Raw genomic sequence first — 21,409 nt, 5'->3', positions numbered from 1 at the left:
GCTGCTGTCAAGGTCGCCAGCGAGAGGCATCATGGGAGGGTGTGGAGGACGCCGGAGAGAGTGGGGGGAGCGATGGTGGGGGTTTAGAACCACCCCCTCACGACTCGAGAGCCCACCCTACCCCCACCACCTGTGCGCATGCGCCCACTCTATTGTCAGCTGAGCTGACCAACTAACCGAAAGAAGGCTGCAACAGAAATAGGACACGGAGGCCGCTTCGGTTTACTGGATGCGGGGATGATGTAGCTACAAGAGTCACGGATTTGTACTCGTAAATGCAGAGAGGCGGGACAACGTCACGGCACCCCAGCGTTTCCCTTTCCAATAGGCTGACAGGAGTGGAAATAAATAATAAAAACCAGAGCGTGGTTACGTGCAGTCTTCCTCGCAGTCCCTGTATAAGACGAATTATATGAGAAAAGGCGAAGCAGCGCTGCAAAAACTGACCACAGCATCCCACTGAGTGTTTCTTGTTTCCAGCCCGACAGTCACGACAGGTGAGTGCCTCTCACCGATCCGTTTATGCATTGATCTGGGATCTTGGCCAGTCTGAGGTGGGGAAAAAATGTATTGCTTATCCAGTTTGACCGACATAAGGATGCAGAAGTAGAGGTTAAATCATCGTTATATTGTTCCATCCAAATAGACTCAATACAGGCTAATGCATAGACTGGATTGTCAGTGACTGGTTTTAAGGAGGCAGAGTCGTCTTGGTACCACGGACAGCGACTAATAGGGTTTATTCTTTTTTTTCCGCAGCTGCCAGCGCCAGCGGGCGGGTCCAGTGAAGCTTTTACCAACAGCAGAAATTCCCTCCTCCACCCCAAATCCTGCAAATTTGAAAAGTATAGTATTTGCCAGAGATCGCCAAGCCAGAAATCATAAGATGGAGGGGCAGGCAAGTGATTTTCTCACTTTACTGTGTCCATGACTTACATTCAAAGGGAGGGTTTTGGGCAATTTGTTGTTATAGTTTTAATGAAAAACATAAAAAAAAAAATATATATATATATATATATATATATGCAGCTTTTTTTTGGTATAACTTAAGAGTTCATTGTTATTGGCATATCTGTGTGATTCGTGTGTACATGGTGAATCTAAATACATTAGTCTCCAAGGAGTGTGGGCGGTATGAGCTGTCACGGTTTGTATGCCATGTCTCTGAGTCACCCATTAGCACTGCACATGTGTGTTAGTTGCGTGTCAGAGGAATATCATGCATGTTTGTGGAGGTTTGCAGTACGCGTGCACTGTTATGTCATATACTGAACGGGATAGTTTTGAGGCAGTTTGATGCTTTTTCAGCTTAAGTAAAAAAAAAAAGGAAAAGAAAAAAAGAAGTCATTTGATTTATCAAGGCTTCTTTCCATTTCCTGTGCATGTTCGTCTGCACGTACACAAAAATGCAACAGATGGAAGTGGGCCATTCAAACCAATCCTTGGGATTGTAAAGGACCTGTGGGAAATGTAGGAAATCACATCAACCAGAGGATACAATAATGTAGCTGCAGCGAATGTGGCTATCATAAACAAGAAAAGTAAATTACTGTGTTTTCAGATAATACGTACATTTCTCACACAAACGTTAAGAAAAAAAACCTCAAAGTATTGGTGAAGCCAAGATACAAGGTGGACATTTGAAAGGAATTACCACTTATCATTTTCCAGGTTCATAAAAACACAAGCTGAGCAAGAAATTCCCTACTTTTGTCCAAGTTTGACAAAGATATGATATATGATTTTTTTCAGCAGTAAGGTCTAAGACTCTACCAGCTTGTGTATGTCTTCACAAGTTTAGTAAATCAAAAGTTTGTGCTTCTTTATGCACATGTTAAGTGTAGTATTCAGTTCGATTCAATATAATTCAATAATACTTTATTAATCACCAGATAGATTATTGTTAATTATATTATAGATAAATAACACAGGTGAACTTTCAAAAGACAACATGGACAGGAACTCACGGCGAACAGTTCAACATCTGGGTTGCAGGGACTCTCCTTCTCAGTGACATGTCCCTGTTTACACCATCTGTTGTTAACAAGCACTGTTACCCTCCTCCTTTACCATTTCATCGCTGTCTGCAGCCTCTGTCTGCTCATACTCCGAAAGCCCAGTTGAGAGGTGTAACAGTTGTTTCTGCAGCCATGTCTCAGTGAAATCCCTTTGAGTCCTTGTAAGCGCTCCAAAGGACATCCTGAAGGTCATCCACCTTCTGGTCCATCCCACTTTGATCACTCATGGCAGATATTGACCAACCAGTCTATATATATATATATATATATATATATATATATATATTTATCCCAAGCTGTGTGGGTCACGCACACATAGAACTGCAGCATGATTTGTGATTTAATTCATCACAAAAAAACAGCTCAACATGTAAACAATGCTAGCTTGTTAGCTCAAATGTTTTAGTTTATTGACACTTTTACAACAAATGGTGTCGGTCAATATGTGTGCACACGTGGACATATATTTATGAATGTGGGTGCATGTATGTGCTGTGCATCACTGTTGTGTACTCTAAAAAGAGTGTTACCTAAGTTTACTTTATGTTACCCCACTGCATGTATGCATGAGTGCTTCTCTGTGATTACTTAAAGCCTGTGTCAATAAATCTCCAGGCTGTTGCTATGGGAGTGAATGAATTGAGGGGAGGGGGTCAAAGGACAGATGTGGAGAGAAAGGAAAAGCTGTGAGCTTCAGGCAAACAAACAAAGATAATTTGTTTTAAATTGGCAAGATGAAGAAAAGATGTAGTTTGAGTGTGGAGTTTATGAAGAACAATTAGTTAAGTTGTCGTACAGCTGCTGTAAATTGAATCTTCCCGTGTGTTAAAGCTAAAAGTCTACATGCAGTAAGTTCAGATTAGTTTCCCTTTGGACAGTAAGATCAGATGCTGTGATCATGACATAGGTTACCATGGTAACACAGCATCTGTTCAGCGATTCTGTCTGTTGCATCAGGCTTCTAGTGACACGGTAGCTAACAGTGTTTTCATGAGGTTTCTGGTTTTATTTGCACCATGAAACATTCTCACCAGTTCTCTAGAGATTTGTATTGTGTTTCTGACCACCTTAAAGCAAAATGGGATCCTAAATCCTCAAGCAAAGTATGAGTAAAGAGCACAATGTTGAATCTGAGTTGGATGGAGCTGGTTAAAGACAGGATTTTTCACCAGAACGCACAACCTACTGTGAATTTATTTATTTTTTTATCAAAAAGCTACCAAAAAGCAGCCATACAGATATTTGAGCTGCACACTTCTCATTGATCTCTGTCTGAGTCATTTTGGGCACTGTCATGTGACTGATAGATTCTGATGAGTCATTGTGAAATGAAAAAACAGACAAACACAGTCTATGAGAAACATTTACAGAGGAAAAAGAAGGTGAACCTCGGAGTAGAGACAGTCAGTGGTGTGCGGCTGTGTGTGAGATATATGACTGAGTTTCCTTTCTATGTGCTCCTGATAAATAATTACAGATAAGTTAAGTGATTGTTTTAGACAGATGATGAAGGATCTGACTTTATTTGATGATGTAGCACAACATTTGGTCACCACATGTTATGTTAAAAAGAAAGAACAGTTTTATGGTTTTACATATGAGGACATTATTGGAAAATTAAGAAATGAGGAAAGAATCATCTGGTTCCTACCAGGTCTTAGAATTGTACAAATGTAACCTGAGATGAGTGCCAACACGTGGCAAATTGCATAGTGGGATTACTTATTTAACAAAGACTAAGCCAAAATGCAGAAGCAGTGTGTGGAAAAACGAAGTACACCCATTATTCAATAACTAGAACCACCTTTATCTAGACTGTTGCCTGATTTTAAATTCATTTAAATGATTTTATTTGTTTCTCTTTATATTATTTTATGTATTTTTAATGCTTCTTGCACTCCCTGCTGCAATACTTTTATTTTATGTAAAGCACTTTGAACTGTTTGTACATGAAATGTGCTATACAAATAAATTTGAATTTGAATTTGAATTTGAATTTAGCAGTAATACCTTGAAGTAACCGTTGATACAGTTCATTGAGAATTTCAGACCTCTGTTTATGCAGAGCTCTCTTAAAGTGCCCCCAAAGTATTTCAGTCTGGTTGAGATCTGAACTTTGACAAACCACTGTTTGATCACTGCAGACCACTGATGCTTTTTTTTCAGCCATTCTGTGAGTCACATGACAGCCAGTCTTTTACTGTTTGGACAGACGGTCTCACATCTGACTCTAGAACACTTTGGTATCTAGAGGAGTTCATGGTGGACTCAATGGCTGCAAGGTGCCCAGGTCCCTGTGGCTGCAGAACCAGCCCAGATCATCAGCCCTCCACCACCGTGCTTGACAGCTAGTGTGAGGTGTTTGTGCTGATATGCTGTGTTTGGTTTCCTCCAAACGTGCTGTTGTGCATTATGAGCAAACATCTCCGCTTTGGTCTGGTCTGTCCAAAGGACATTGTTCCAGAAGTCTTGTGGTTTGTTCAGATGCAGCTTTGCAAACCTAAGCTGTGCTGCCATGTTCTTTTTAGAGAGAAGAGGCTTTCTCCTGCAGCCCTTCCTTTTCTAATTGTGCTGTCATGAACTTTAACATTTAACATGCTAAATGAGGCCTTTAAAGTCTGAGATGTAGCTTTCTTTTCTTACTATTTCTATTTTTTATTTTTCTATGCATTGTGCAGTCTGACCTTCCTTGGAGGGGGGACTTGCACCCCTGAGAAGATTGACAATTGTTTTGAATGGTTTCTGTAAATAATCTTTGTCACTGTTGAATGATGGACTTAAACTTTGTTTGGAAATGGCCTTATAACCTGCCTCAGATTGCTGAGCAGCATCGCCTTACACTCTTAATTCCTATAGAAGTGTATTTAGTTTTTGACACTGTGTCTGCATTTTAGTTTAGTCTTTGTTAAAATCGTGCAAAATGCCTCGGGCTGTAGTTCATCTGAGGTTGTTTTTTTATTTTATAACCTGGTATAGATTCGATTTTTTTTTCTTATGTTCTGATAAGTGACACCTTAGAATTTAAGTGTATTTTCTTGACAACATGCAGTTTCCCACTGGCTGTCACAGTAATTATATTGAAACAAAAACAGGAAGTAGTGACTAGTGTTCCTAACATCTTTCTCCATTGAAGTACTGAGATAGCGAGAGTAAGCGCAGACAAATCCCTGTCCATCCAAATGCAGATGCACCCATTGCTTTCAGGTTGTGAGGGCTCATTGGATAATTGATCACTGGTAAATGGAACCTAATTCCTCAGGGAACAAACTAGTGTGCGGACAAAGCAAGGAGGAAAAACCATTAGAATACTGTTGGTTGGAAACTGAATTTCATTAACCCTAAGAGAAAAGGATGTCAAACATCCTGAGTGATAGTGACAGAAAAGGGGAACAGACACCTCTGCCTTGATTTTCTAGCCCTCTGTGGCATTAAAAGCTAACATAAAATAGCATTTTTTAACTTTGTTTTGGTAATAAGTTGATGATTTACAGCTGGAGGTCCCACTGATACCCTGAGAGAGTATCACCTAACATCCTCCTGAGCGGATTCTGATCACTTGTCTGAATAATTCTACTCTGACCTTTAAATCAGTCTCTCCACCTCTGATTGGTCCTGTTTCACCAACACTCACCTGACCAAAAGGAATGCAGTGTACACATTATGCTAATATTGTCTGACCCTATTCTGATACAGTTCCACCAAGGGCAGAGGATCACCTGAGGCCCAGCCACATCTTTATGCTGTCTCATATAACAGCAGCCAGTTCTGCCCCGTCAGCATTGAGTCTCTTTAATACTGACTGTGTGCAGAAAAACTAACATCCGCAGAGGCAAAGACACAGAGGCCTAATATCTGTTTGTAGCATAGCTTGACCTCAATCCCACGTGGTAGATCAATTATTCAAAGTTTAACTAAAGTTAAAGAAGAGTTTCCTTCAGTAATCAATGACTGGTAACATGACCTATGGCAACAAATAAGTCTTTAACTGCTCGAGTAATGCTTTGCTGTAGCTTTTCTTCACCAACAAATGTCATGACGTTTAGAAAATATGAACACATCTAGAATTTGAAGGCAGCAACACAGTCAGAAAAGTTGTGAAGGAGCCATGCTTACCATTGTGTTACTTCACCTTCCTTTTAATGATACTTTTTCATAGTTTTTTAACTTAGGAAACTAATTGTTGCAGTTTTTCAGAAAGTTTCTGACTACACGACTTCAGGTGCTTAACAGTTCGTGGTCTTCACTGTCGATTCTCTTCCTCATAAAAGTAGACAGTTACCACAGTTACCACAGTTACCACAGTGGTTACGCATGTCGCTCCAAAATTCCAATGTAAGCTGTTTTCTTTTTCTTTTTTTCCTTTTCAACACATGTCCACTGGCTTTCTGTCCATCTCAGACCGCAACTTTCCGGTATTTGAAGATTGAGTTGACATATACCATAATATTGATCATGGTGGTAGGACAATTCCTCAATCAGTGCTTCCTGAGGGCTCAAGGGTCATCAGAAATGGTTTTCCACCCTTGGCCTTGATGCTCCTCAGATTCCCTAAATCTTTTCACAATATTATGAAGGACCAAAGTCTTTTGTAATCATACGCTGTTTCTTTTTTAACTGATCGATGATTCTCTGACAGAGTTTTGCACAAAGCAGTGAGCTACTATGCACTAAGCCATTGGAGAGACTAAGCCATTGGTGGATGCTCCTTTTATATGCTTACCTCTCAACAATCATTCTGCTGATTGTAAAATTTTCTTTTTATTCGATTAACTTTTCCATTTTCCTTTGCCTCTCTCACAATATTTCTGAGAATGTTGCTGTCATCCAGTTTAATTTGGTTTCAATTTTTTTCTAAACACAATAGACACTGGTGATAGTTTCCATGTGCTTGTTTCTGGTAAATGATATCACAAACAAATTAAGAAGTAAGAGATTTAAGTCTCAGTTGATTTAAAAAAAAAAATTCCCAACTTTTCTTAAATTTAGGTCTGTAAAAACGAAAAAAATGAAAATGTTACATGGAGAAAAAGGAGCCCACTCTGATCCATAATAGATAAAGATTTAGATTAAAGTTCCCATTAAATTGTAGTTAATAGCTCTCACATGAGGCACATGGTGGTAACCACTTCCTGTTGTACACTTCCTCATGGTGGTAACCAGATGGTGAGATGGTGGTTACCACCAGTGGGAACATGCATGTGTCCCCATGTATGTGTGCGCTCTCTCTGGGTACTCTGGCTTCCTCACACCGCCCAAAAACATGCTCGTCAGGTTGACTGATGACTCTAAATTGTGTGAGCATGGATGGATGGTTGCTTGCCTCGTTTGCTTCTGTGTGGCCCTGTGATGGATGGCAACCTGTCCAGGGTGTACCCCGCCTCTCACCCAATGACAGCTGGGATAGTCTCCAGCCCCCTGCAAGGGTTGGGATGGGTTGAGTTGGATTCAGCGGGTGTAGAAAATGAATGGATGTTCTCACATACAATAAAGACAAAAAATGTTATTTTATTTGGCATTTTAAAGATTGCTTTCCACTCCTGTTCAGAACCTGTCTTGCATTTAGAAGTTTATTTCTATTTATACAATTAAATGCATGAATGCATTTTTTTTGCTCTGACCAGATTTCATGTTTTAGGACTGGAGCAGACTGGATCTTGTGTAAAGGGAGCATCCTCGCTAATTATTGTTCTCACAGGGAATCTGTAAACATGACAGAGGATAATAGCCCTGTGCTTCATGAGAACTTTAATGTGCTCAAGCTCATCATTATTTTTTCTCAATATTACTTCGGCTCAAACATCTGATGGAAATGACGGCTCCTTTTAGAGTACTCTGATTTCATTAAAGAGATGAATCGATGTTATTATGGGGCCTAGGCTCAGTTACAGGAGCAGGTGGATAGCTTCAGAATTCAATTTCATTTGCATTTATTCAGTTATCTTCAGGAAAGTCATCGTTACGAAACAATTGGTCAGAGAGATGCGACTGGCAAGATGAGACAGGAATTTGAATCGATTGCGAAATAATAATTAGGAAAGGTTTTCTATCAAATTTAGTCTCACGTGTGACTTGATATACGGAAAAATACCCCAAAATAGCGTCACCAGCATTAGTAGTAGAAGGTAGTCATGCATGTGGGTGCTTTTGAGTGGAGTTTGAGTTCACTGTCTGATACCTGCTCCTGTTGTTTACATGTATGCATCACTGACCTGCCTGCCATCAGCATCACGGTTTACAGCAACTGTCTGTCTCCTGCAGGGATTTCAAATCTCATTATGAGCTCAGATTTTATATTCATCATGTCTCTTTCTCACTTTGTCTCCTGCTCCTCTTTATCCTGTCCTCCCCCTTCTTTTTTTCCATCAGGAAAAGCAAGTAACAGGTTATCTCCTGTTCTCGTTGGGCACCGCTGTCATTGGCTCTCTGCAGTTTGGCTACAACACTGGAGTCATCAATGCTCCAGAACAGGTAGGTGAAATTCGTGTGATCTTATGCGATGCCACGATGTGGCAAAAATAAAATCTTAGCACCTTTATAAATACACAGGGAACAATTTTAAGGATAAATATTTCAAAAATCGATTGCATAGATCCTTCACTGGCATTGGCCAACAATAACAACACTCTCGTCCTCCTTCAGAAACTACGATCCTTCTTCAATGACACATGGGTGGAGCGTTATGGCGAGTCCATCAGCCCGGGGGTTTGTACCATTGTGTGGAGTATCGCTGTTTCCATCTTCAGTGTGGGCGGCATGGTGGGCTCCTTCAGTGTGGGTGTCATGGCCAACCGATTCGGCAGGTATGAGGTGAACGATATTGGTGAGATATTAACCTCAGACATGCAAGCTGTTGTTGCCTTTAAAATAACTGCTTTTCTTTGAATGTTTTTCTTTTCCTTGTGTTTTTCCTGTTTGGTTCATCTGAACTGTCACAAGCTATTAGAATGATTAGATTTCCTGAAGCATGTCTGTCATCAGCTCAGCTGTAATGATCCCTACAGCTGTTTCTTAATATAATCTGTTATTATATTCTGTCTTATTTTCTTTTCGTGGTGAGACAATTCTTGTTTTGATTGCTGCCAAAAAAAAATTATTTTCATTTTCACTACAATTCTGTTTGTCATACAATTAAATCTAGTTTATCTTGTGGGCACATTTCAAAACGTTCTGTAAAGCCAGCCTTTCCCCCCTTTTACGGCCTCCCTGCCATCATCATTTACTATACAGTATAGATTTCTAATCAAATAGTGTCAATGTCCCAGTTGTAAGTATGAATGTTAGTTTTGTAGTTTTTTTAAAGCTTTAATATGTGTTTGAAGACATCAAACTTTAATGCCAGCCAATGCTAAAGCTAATTAAACCCTTTAAATTAATAGGTTTCTAAAATGTTTTAAACCTCTCACACAGAACTCTGCAATATAACAAAAGTCATTCAACATTATTTTGATATGTGGTAATGCACATCATTTTCTATTGATTGTTCACTTTTTCCCTACTGCATTGCAAGGTAATGGCATTCTTTGAACAAAGATTGCAAATGTCTTATGATTTCCCATATGATTTATACACAAGATGTCTGGCTGCGACCTTCAATTGCCTGATGTTGTGAGCATGGGCCAGTTGTAAATATTCCTGTCATTATATTTCTTGCCGTAAGACATAAATACAGATATTAACACCCAGACATGAGCCTGAGGCTGGTATTTTCATCCAGCTCTCTGAAAAAGAAGGAACAAGGCCCATTTTCCAAAGTATTTAAACAGCAGAATAAAACTGCACACAAATTTGAGAGAATAGCACCTCCAACTCACATGAATCAGTCCTGAAACACTTCGAGAATAAACTTTCTATCCACAAATCCTTTAGCTGGTCTCCCCACCACCAGCTCCTTATTTTCTTATTTGCAGTAAGAGAAACAACACTGGTTTACTATCCTACACTATATAAAAACTGCAATGGCTGTGTTTAGAAGAATGGTTCATTTGTTCAGAGCTAATGCTCACCTTCCTCCTCCTCAGGCGTCGCTCCATGTTCCTGGTAAACTGTTTGGCGGTGATCGGCGGCCTCCTCATGGGTTTCTCCACCATCTGCTCCTCCTATGAGATGGTGATTGCTGGTCGCCTGGTCATCGGCTTGTTCTGCGGTCTCTTTACCGGCCTGACTCCCATGTATGTGGGTGAGGTGTCACCAACACCACTCCGCGGAGCTTTTGGCACTCTGCACCAGCTCGGTGTGGTAGTTGGCATCCTGATTGCTCAGGTTACTATCAATAATAATGCCTTTACTCTTTTCTCTTTTTTTTTTATTCAGACAAGACAAGAAGAAAATTAAAAACAATAATAAAATTAATCAGAAACAATTAATTTACTTTTAAAAAGACAAAGATTCCTGTTGCCTGATTTTCGCTAGCGGGTCACTCTGCAACTGAGGGGCCCAAATATGAAAGATCCAATTACCTATAGTTTAAAAGGCCAGAAATGACCTACCAATAGGCATCAGGTTGCATGCAGACTGGCAGGGGATTATGACTAACCCCCACCTTAAAATTGATCAAGCTCTGCTATTTTGTGCCCTTGGATTTAGATCTTTGGTTTGGAGGCTTTGCTGGGCTCTGCCAAGCTGTGGCCCCTGCTGTTGTCCCTCACCGTGGTCCCTGCTGTGCTGCAGTGCATCCTGCTGCCTTTCTGTCCCGAGAGCCCCCGCTTCTTGCTGATCAACCTTAAACAAGAGGAGCAGGCACGCAAAGGTACCGCCAAACAGTGATGTTGTATGTAGGAAGAAGTGAGAGAAGAGTCGTTGAACAGAGAGGAGTTTCTGGCATGTGTTCAAAGCACAGCCTGTTAGGGTCGGCTCAGAGGCTCACTTCTGCTTCACTCTAGTCTGACACAAACATAAACACAAATGTTAGGCCGTACAGTTGAAGTTATTCATGGTGACATTCTCAGATGATGATGTAAATCCTGAACTGAACAGAAGAGTGTCACATATCAGAGATGGGACCAAGTCACACATGTGCAAGTCTCAAGTACGTCTCAAGTCTTAGCTTTCAAGTCTCAAGTAAGTCCCAAGTCATTTTTTCTTGGGCAAGTCAAGTCAAGTCCTGTAATAGGTCCAGTCAAGTCAAAGTCAAGTTACCTTATTATTGCAATTTTACCCGCAGAATCTGATCTTAATAAAGTGAAAAGACAAGATATAACTAACTGTCAGTAAACATTAATGGCCAATGTGTCCACCGCGTATCATATCAAGCTAACGTTAGCTAACTGCCGACTAGGCTAACAGGATAATATTAGCTAATTTGACAAGCACTTACTGGTCAGAATGGATCTTCAAATGACGAACAAAGTTCGAAGTTATGCTAGATGCTTAACACTCAAGTCATTCAAGTCATCGTGTCTCAAGTCAAGTCAAGTGCCCAGTCTTTAACTTCCAAGTCCAAGTCCGAGTCGAGTCTCAAGTCTTTTGTTTTTAGTCAAGTCAAGTCACACGTCATCAAAACAGCAACTTGAGTCGACTTGAGTCCAAGTCACAGTGACTTGAGTCCCCATCTCTGTCACATATAGAGAAGAAGACTGTCGTGTAATTGTGGTTCCTCAGTGGAACACTATAATCAACGCTCTTGAACAGTCTTTGCTATGTTTTTTTCTTTCTACCACCAAAAAGGGAAAACATTCAGTGTGCTACCATCTCCGAATACACTGTACCATGATATTATTTGTAAGGACAACAGTTTATGAACATCAACTTGATTTGACAGCGCTGGTTCGTCTGCGTGGCACCGAGGATGTGAGTAAAGACATGCAGGAAATGAAGGAGGAGAGCGCCAAGATGGCCCAGGAGAAGAAGGTGACCATCCCCGAGCTGTTCCGCTCGGCGGCGTATAGACAGCCTCTGCTCATCGCAGTCATGCTGCAGCTCTCCCAGCAGCTGTCAGGGATCAACGCTGTGAGTCATCAACAGGCAGCATGCTCACATAGTCACACATGCACACACCATTCTATTGTTTATAGCTATTTTCACATGCGTTGTTACCTTGACAACAGCTCCTCCCCCTGTGGTCTGCTGTAAAATATCCACATGATAATCAACAATTGCTAGATCACAGTTCTTCAGCAAAAAATTCCTTTACAGGCATAATCTCACGTAATAATTATTTAGAAAAATGACTTAATAAAAAATGTGAAGTGGCTTGATTTATATCTGCAGCTACACAGTCTTGATCAGGATTCTGTGGAAAATTAGCTTTATGAAAGCTGCTTGTAGGCAGGAAAATAACCTTGTTTCTAAATGTTACTGTAGATTATGCTAAATTAAAGCCCCTCATTTTCTTATCTTTGTCCCGCAGGTATTTTATTACTCCACTGGGATCTTTGACTCAGCTGGTGTGAAGAAGCCCATCTACGCTACGATTGGAGCTGGCATAGTCAACACCGTCTTTACTGTTGTTTCTGTGAGTGACTCAGGGATGGTTGTCTCTCTCTGCGCATTTGTTTTGTGCACTCAGCAGCGCTTCACTCCCTCCCTCTTCCGTCCTTTAGCTCTTCCTGGTGGAAAAGGCAGGACGAAGGACTCTGCACCTCCTGGGACTGGGTGGGATGGCAATTAGCGCTGTGCTCATGACTGTCTCCCTCCTCCTGGTGAGTTCAGCTCAGAACATCGCAGCCGACCATACACAAATATTCAAATTGCTCTTGAATGACAGGGATTATGAGAAAACAATGTAATGGTGAGACTTTGATCATTTTGGAGTGCTTGATAATCAGCTGCAATGGGCTTTTGTGACACACTGCTTTTCATCTTTCTCTTTTATTGACTGGCAACCTCACACTGAAAATTAAATTGTTGGTTGAATATGGATACAAAAGTCTTTGACAGTGTTTCTTCAAAATGAAAACTTTCAATAAACATATTGCAGCTATGTTTTTTTTCTATTTTTTTCTATTTTCCTATTTTGTAGGAAAGAAGACTAAACATGATTCACAAAATAAGAAATAAAAGAGTTGTGCACTCACCTTTGGATGTCCACAGTAACAGTTACACAAGTATTACCTTTTAAACCAGTGAACATGCAGTAAATGTCCCTATCTGATGTTCTTTCCTTTTGTCCTCCTCTGTCTGAGCAGAAGGACATACCAGGTATGAGCTACGTGGCCATCCTGGCTGTCATGCTCTTTGTGGCTATGTTTGAGATGGGCCCCGGGCCAATCCCATGGTTCATTGTGGCTGAGCTGTTTTCCCAGGGACCCCGCCCTGCGGCCATGGCTGTTGCTGGCTGCTGCAATTGGACCGCCAACTTCCTTGTTGGAATGAGCTTCCCCAAACTAGTGGTAAGGGAAGGGCTGGATCATGTTGGTTTGGACTGGTTAGAACTTGGTCTGGGGTTAGTTTGGACTTATTTTCTTTCTGTTTTCTCTACCAGAACTTCTAAATATAACCTTTAGTATATTTGTTTTATCTTAAATCTGTAAACTAGCTTATATTAGAATAGATTATTTTTTATGTTCTTTGAGATGTTAATCGGTTATTCTGACTCTACTTTCTTCTCTCTTCAGGAGTTGTGCGGGCCGTGGGTCTTCCTCATCTTCACCGCCTTCCTCGGCCTCTTTTTCATCTTCACATTTATCAAAGTTCCAGAAACGAAGGGAAAGACATTCGACGAGATCGCCCGCAGCTTCGGCAGCCCTCCACCTGATGCCGCCTCGTCCGCTGAGGACCCTCCTGCCACCACCAGCACCGCTGTGACTCTTCCTGCTTCACCGGTGAAGGAGAAGGTCCCATTGGTGGAGGCGCCGGCGGCTGCTCCGCCGCGAGCAGCTGAGACCACACCCCTTGCAGATAAAACCAGCAGTACAGGAGAGAAAGTAGAGAAGATGTAGAGAGAGTTTTCTTAGGTAAGGGGTTTATAAATTAAGGAAGAAGTACAGATATTTCACACTGAAGACCACGGATATAATTTCATTTTCTTTCATTTCTTGGACATTTCTCACACTTCCTTATTCTAAATCCTCTCTTAATTTAACTTTATACTACTGTACATTCCCGCACTCATTTAAATGGTGTGTCACGTTCGGTAAAGCTGTGTGTTCCTAGTTCGGATGACAAACTCCTCCGGTTAAGTGAAAGCAAAGCAGAGGTCAGTTAAACGTCCAGCTGAAATGTTCATCAGTACGGTCTACAAGCAGGGTGTGCCGACAAGATAGAGGCTTTTATGAACAATGCGTCTCCATGAATATAATTCCTGAGTTCAGGTCCAATTAATTTGAGTGAGGTGACATGGGTAGCGATGGTCCACTTTTTGATTAACATATTCATGATTTCAAAGTTTCGACATGCGTTTTAGTCAGTATTGTAGTGCAAGACAACTTGTAACCATCACTGTAGGTTTTATTTTAGTTATTGCTTCTACACTTTTGGATGTGTTGTGTGATCACAGGTATATAGAGATATTTTCTAAAAAGTATGCTCTGCCTTCAGCTAAACAAAAAAAAAAAAAAAAAGAGAGAGAGAGAGCTTTTTAGCATTGCCAAAGTACTGAACTTAAATTGCCACCTAATGAACACATGTAACCTCAAATGTGACTCCTCTGGTAGTTAAATTCAGTCTGAGTACTTGCACTTTTCAATTTCCTGGAGGCAACAACAATTAGAATCAATGTTTTCGTCATAAACGATTAAACTCACATTTCCCGTTAAATTCATCAAAACTGGGAAAAGCAATTGCTTTAGAAATTCTCCTTTTTTTAGCGTTACATACTCAAAAGGAGTGGTAGACATAGCTCCGCAGTTTTTAATAAGATTCAGTTTTGTGACTCATAATGAGCTCTACTAAATGTTTGAGTGGAACATTAAAGGGATAAAGCTCTAATCCACAAGTTTGGAATGATAAAGTTGGACTTTAGCAGCACAGTTGGTGATTATCACTTAATGATAGCATGGACATGAAGAACCAGGTTTCTCTTGCTCCATGTAAACGCTGTTTTCTAGAGGAGATATTAGTTTATTTTTAAAATCATGTGGGTTATTGCTTTATACTGGGGGATTTTAGAAAAGCATTGCTGGGTGGGTAAAATAAAGACTGTAGCTTCTGTATTTTAGAACTAATGGCTTGCAAATAAAGCCATTTTGAACGCAAGGTTTTACACATAAAGATTACTGTAGGGTAACATGCAGCGTATTTTACTTGCAAAGAGGTAGATTCTTGAATCAAATATATAGTTAAAAAGCATAATCCAAATTTCTGTGCTTTCCAGACTTCTCCAGAGGTATGAAAAGTGAGTCTAAAGTGCGCTTTGCCTGCAGATGCGGAGCAGCACACGCAACACTTAAAATGTAGCTCAGTGATTTAGATAAACTCTCCATTATTCTGTATGCACTTTGGGAGCCAGACTAAAGGATGCATTAGATCCACTGTTACTTGTGTAGACGTGACTGATCACAGCGGCGCTTTATGTCAAACTTAACAGATTACTAAACTCTATTTACATGAGCAAATGCGTATATATCTAGAAATGCCGTTAGTAGAACAGATAAGAGTTGTATAAAATGTGCAATCATTGTAGAATCTTCAGCCATAATGGGTCGAGGCAACTAAAGGGAAAGTGCTAATACTGTACAGACAATGGTTGAATGGTGTTCAGTGGAAGACACAACTGCCTTTAATGGGTTATCAATAGAAAATTATGTTTTGCATGATGTGTTTTGTTTTCACAAAGGGAGAAACCGCTACCTGAAGCCAGATAAAAGCATTTTAAAATCTATGTACTGTGAATTTTACGTGTTAACCAAACAACAGTGTCCTTCCAAAATGAAACGTCCGGTATTTTTTAATACCCGAGCGCTCTGCTTTCATTCTCAAGTGAAACAGTCGCGAGTTTTGTAAGGAGAGACGGTTACTTTGGCTGTTTGGATAAAACAATTTTAAAAGGAACGACCCAAGATTTAATTCTACCAATTATGTGTGAAATCAGCTATAACAGAGGCAGAACTACTCTGATTGGTTGGTTGATTGGTGGGCAGTTCTTAAGTACTTTGCTGTCTGTTTCTAATTAGCTGTTTCCTTTTGTTTCTGATAGTCAGCGGAAACTTTTTATTCTTTTGATGTTCCAAAGACTGTGGTTCCCTTCAAGTGTTCTTTCTATTGTCTCACCGTGGGAACGCTCAGAGAATTTGGTTGGCAAAGCCCTAACCTCATGCTTTAGTTCCCCGTCCTGGTCTTTGCATTCATTGAAGAGTTGAAATCTGCCTTCAAGTCAAAATGAACATTTTTCATTCTCATACATGGATTTGCTCATTTGTCCCATGATTGTTTCTGGTTTGTAACTAACATGCTGTTGTGATCCAACATGAAGAATGTCCTAAAATACTTTTTGAAAATCTCTCCAATGACCAAGAATGGCCCTGTCTGTAGTTATTTATTTATAGATCATGATCAGATTATTTTGTTACCATTAGAAAAATAATAGTAATCAGTTTATCTCATGGGCCGGAGCCTTTCTGTATGGAGTTGCATATTCTCCTCGTGCATGGATGGGTTTGTTGGGCTTAGTTGGTGATTCTAATCACTAACAATGAATCTAACTAACAATCTAATCTATTCTGATTGAGATAATAATCTCAAGCATGGTTGTTCTCTGCTTTATTATAGAAACCCAAATTTACTGAACACAAAAGTATTTTAGGAATCTGATTTTTTCATTGATAACCTTCCAAACAGGCAGCTGTGAATTGATCCAATTAGTCAAACAAGACATGAATAATTCTAAATAACAGTATGAAATTGTGTTGTTTTGGTTGACAGCAGCTTTCAACAAACAATATGTTCCAACATGAATTTTAGTGCTGAAAAAAAGTCATTTGCAGGCACTCAGACCTCTTTTTGGCTTTATGCTGCAAACGCTGTGACACTTTGTCTGCAGAGTTCGTCTTGACAGATTTATGTATTTCGAACATGGTGCAGTGTACGTGGTGTATATGAGTGGGACACAAAGTATATTTTCTATATTCTGTGGTGACTATGTGAATCACTGTAGCTTCTTAAAAAGATGTTTGCTGCCCATCGAGAACATATTTATTTATGTATTTGCTGTATTATTTATTTTTGGCTACACTGGAAGAATATTTACCTTGAAGAATTATTTATAGGGAGGTATATAATTTCAATCAAATGCCACCTGGCTGATATTAAGATGCAGAATTATTTCAAACTGAAATTGACTTTGTTAAAAATATATGAATTGATGTGATCGTGTTTGTTGAAATGGATGATTCTTACAGGAGGATATTGATTATAGAGTTGTGTCTTTGATGTGAATTCCTGCATTTGTGGATGATATTGATGTTCTGTGTTTGCACTAAGGGAAGTGTGTCTTACACTCCTTTCTGATTGTGTTCAGTGTTGTGTTCAGTCTCTCCTGTAGAGCTCCAGCTTCTGTCATTGGCTACATGTGCACAGCTCCTTCATTGTGGCACTAACACTGAATTTCACCAAACCCGGGTCTCCTATGAATCTAAAGAGCTTTCTCTTGCACATCTTTCCCTTTCAGGTTCACCTTTTGTCATATCACTATCTCAAATACCTCCCAGATTGGTGCTCATTGCATCTTTTTTTCAGAGAGTAATGAAGCAAATTTTGATTTCCAGAGGAAATATTGAGGAATATGTTCCATCTGGTTTAAGAAAGCTTAAATGCTGCTTTGATGAGGACAGATTTGACTCTTGTGTACTACGTCCAAAACAAAGCTATTAAGTTTGGTGCAATCACCTTTCGAATGTGCTTCAATGTGTTTAAACTGTTATGGGAAGAATTCTATTCTTTCTTAAAGATAGTAAAACTGCCTATTTACAAGTGAATCAGGGATTGAAAAAAAAGAAAAAAATGCCAGTAGTCTTGTTGCTCGATTGAGATTAAAAGTATTGCAGTCTGAACAAATTAAAACAACATCTGATTAATTCAGAGTTTAGGCAAAAGGTTTTGTGCTTGCACCCTAAAAATATCAGTGTGTCCAACATAGCACCAAAGTATGTGAATGATTTCAAACAAATAAATGGACCAAGGTTAACACTGCTCCTAACCAGCTACTCTAATCAGTTACTTCCTTTGCGTACATGTGTGAACTCCAAACCTCCGCTCACTACACAAAGAAGAGTGTGAACAGTCGTTTGGAAATATGCATTTTCTAAAAGTTTTATAAGTTAACTTGCATGGTCATATGTATGTCTTACATTGCTGTTTCTGCTCTTTGATTTTCACCCTGTGTCTGCATTCGCAGCCGTGCCTGGTCAGATTACACGCAGAGCTGTTTATGTTATGCTTGTTTTTTGGCAGCTACATCGTCATAATCCACAAATCTAAAACATCGTGGTCATAGGAATTAGTGCTGGCATCCTTGGAAAAAGCCGGTTGCTGCACTGCAGAGTCATATTTCAGTCAAGGAGTAAATTTCAATCTGTTATAACTCAGATTCTCATTTTCTTTGCAGAAAAATGTACATGCTGTAGTGTGTTAATTAACCAGTTCAGGATTTAATCGCACAGGGTTATAGATCTGTACGCAACTCCAAGAAAAATACCTCAACAACACACTTTGGCTGCTGCGATGTTTGTGTGTGTGTGTTTGGTCCTGTCTTGTGTGATGCTGCTGTGTAAATGTTCATGTCCTGCAAGCTTTTTGTGCCCCTGTACCTTACACATGTTTCAACTATTATTAAGTGTGTGTGCCTGTGAGGAAGTTCCCCTTTTGCTTCTGTTTGTGAAATGTGTCTGGAATTCCTCCTTTGTTCACTCAGTCACTTAATGCTACAGACTTAACGGGTGATTAAGAATGAAAGATCTGGATTTGCATCTAAAAGTAATAAAAAACAGTCAACATGAGGAGTTGGAGGGCTAAATAGTGCATTTATTTAGCATCTGCAGTTTGTAAGCTAATATGAAAATGAATTATTGTGAATACTGTGCAGTGACTGGAGTGATTTTAGACACATAACAGCCATTGTCTGTTTGCTTTGTGTTTTACTGGTGGCCAAAAACTAAAATATGTCCCACTTAAGTAACATATAGGAAATGTTTTAGAGTTTGAATGCTCAGTTGGTCAGTATAGCAAAGTCAGTGATTCTGTGTGAATATCAAAGCTTTTCAACATTTCTCTGTGCCACACCTGTGATGCACTCCAGCTGTTTCTGTTTGTACTGTACAAACCAGAGAACGTTGTTAAATAAAATCATCATCACATAACTAGAAACAATATAAATGTACGTTTTTCTTCCCCAATCTATAGTCAGGTGAAAAAGAAAACACACATGCATATCAGGACCTATTACAAAAGACATCTGATCTTTACCAGATTTTAAAATCAGCTACATCAGATGAACAAAAACACATGACGTGTCATTTTTCAACAAAAACTAAGACAAAATGCAGAAGCATTGTGTGAAAAACTAAGTACATCCTAACTGCTTCCAGAGGAATTGAGAGGAGAAGTAGCAGCCAGGCACTGCTGATTTAAATTCTATGTTGGGACCTTAAGAGACCCAATGCTGCAAACCTCAATGAACCCAAGAGTCCAGAATTCCCCCACAAAGACGTGAGAGATCGATACCATCACATGGAAAATTATTACTTCAAGATTTTATCATTTTATGAAAAAATATTTGCTAACGTCTTTTGTTTTGGGTCAAACACTAAAGATGCTCTGTGCACTTTGCTTATATGTCAGATAACAGATTTGTTTTGGTCTTTAAATATATTTATCTATAAACAAAATATAACAAACAGGTGTATGACAGCATCATATAGAAAAAAAAAACATACTACTACTACTATTACTACAACTAATAATAATAATACTACTTTTTAAAAAATGCATTGTGTTTGGGGATATTGTGACAGCTGACTTTCGCACCTTGTCTTCAAAGCTTAGTTCAACCGTCAGAAATCTGGGAGTGACCTTTGACCTTTGACAGTCATCTGAGGTTGGACAAACAAATTAACGATGTCGTCAGGACTAGTTTTTTTCCAGTTGCGTCTCCTGGCCAAAGTTAAAATGTTTTTTAAGTTGTCATGACCTTGAGAAAGCCGTCCATGCCCTAATAAGTTCAAGGTTAGACTATTGCAATGCGCTTTATGTTGGCGTCTCCCAGTCCTCTCTCAGTCGCCTTCAACTTTGAAATTGATTTTAAACTTTTAATGTTTGTTTTTAACCTTGTAGCACCCAAGCATATGAATAATCATTGAAAAAAATCATTTAGGCTCTTCTTGCATCTTTTTGGGTGGGAATAAACCAATATTTTTGGAATTTTTGGAATTTATGCTATTTTTGATCGTTTTAGGCAATGTTGCATATTTGCAACTGTGGGCTTTCCTGATTAATTTTGTAATAATACAATTTGGAGACCTGACCTCCCATTACCACTGTGAAAGGCGGACAAAGCAGACCACACCAAACGAGACCAGAACGAACTAGAACAGACCACCGCAAAGTAGAGTGTAATTCACTGACCCAAGAAAATGATTGCTGTGACAACTGTCGGCACATAAAATGTAATGTAAAAAAAATAATACACATGAATGTAAATAATGTATGTAAATTTTAAAAATCAAATAATGTAATGTAAATAAAAATATAAATAAAAATGCAATAATGTAAATAAATAAAAAGCTTGTTGCATATCTGCAACTGTGGGTGCTACAAGGTTAAAGCTCTTAACAGCCTCACCCCATCATATTTATCTGAGCTTTTAACAGTCCTGGTAGAGCTCTGAGGTCAACGGATCACTTTTTACTGGAAGTGCCCAGGTCAGAATACAAACCCTGGGGTGAGCGAGCCTTTTCCGTCGCTGGAATAAGCTCCCCGTCGAGCTGCGTCTTATTTCTGACCTGGGCCTCTTCAAATCTAGGCTAAAAACCTACTTATTTAGGATTGCTTTTAATACCCAGTAGTATGATGACACTTTTATCTTATTTTATCTTAATCGATTTTGTTATATTTTATTGCTTTCACTGTTCTTTTATTATGTTTTTATTTGTTTTTACTTATTCTTCTCTTTATTTATTACCTGCTGTAAAGCACTTTGGTACAACGTAAGGATTGTCTGTAAAGGGCTGAATAAATAAAACACATTTACATTTACATTTACTACTAAAAGTAATACTGATAATAATAAAGTGTGACAAAAAGGATGACCACCATTTCCACTTAAAAGTGATTAGATCATTGGTTCATTTTCTCCCTTGGATTTGATGTGTTTCCTTCTGACAAAAATAAATGTGGTAAAAGTGAACTCCCGCTCCGGACCCCAGTATCTGTTCATCATGTGACCCTAACCACGCAGGGGGTCCACTCGGAGGAAGGTGTCCCCCTCGCCCCGTCCTACTCCGTCATCCTCTGGCGCCGGAAAG

At 39.5% G+C, this 21,409-nt stretch overlaps 1 protein-coding gene across 1 annotated transcript; it reads left to right on the top strand.

Annotated features, from left to right (window-relative positions):
* The first annotated feature begins 402 nt into the window (after nucleotides 1-402).
* On the top strand, nucleotides 403-20,559 carry LOC142367417 (solute carrier family 2, facilitated glucose transporter member 1-like). The gene is made up of 11 exons (XM_075449389.1): nucleotides 403-497; nucleotides 760-898; nucleotides 8,385-8,486; nucleotides 8,658-8,818; nucleotides 10,037-10,277; nucleotides 10,602-10,764; nucleotides 11,776-11,963; nucleotides 12,364-12,468; nucleotides 12,557-12,655; nucleotides 13,142-13,345; nucleotides 13,571-20,559. Exons 2-11 carry the CDS (start codon nucleotides 887-889, stop codon nucleotides 13,892-13,894), a joined length of 1,599 nt encoding a protein of 532 aa, XP_075305504.1. The 5' UTR covers nucleotides 403-497; nucleotides 760-886; the 3' UTR covers nucleotides 13,895-20,559.
* The last annotated feature ends 850 nt before the right edge of the window (nucleotides 20,560-21,409 follow it).

Source organism: Odontesthes bonariensis, chromosome 18 (assembly GCF_027942865.1).
Source record: "Odontesthes bonariensis isolate fOdoBon6 chromosome 18, fOdoBon6.hap1, whole genome shotgun sequence".
Taxonomy (NCBI): Eukaryota; Metazoa; Chordata; class Actinopteri; order Atheriniformes; family Atherinopsidae; genus Odontesthes; species Odontesthes bonariensis.
This window is presented reverse-complemented; position numbering and strand designations above follow the sequence as displayed.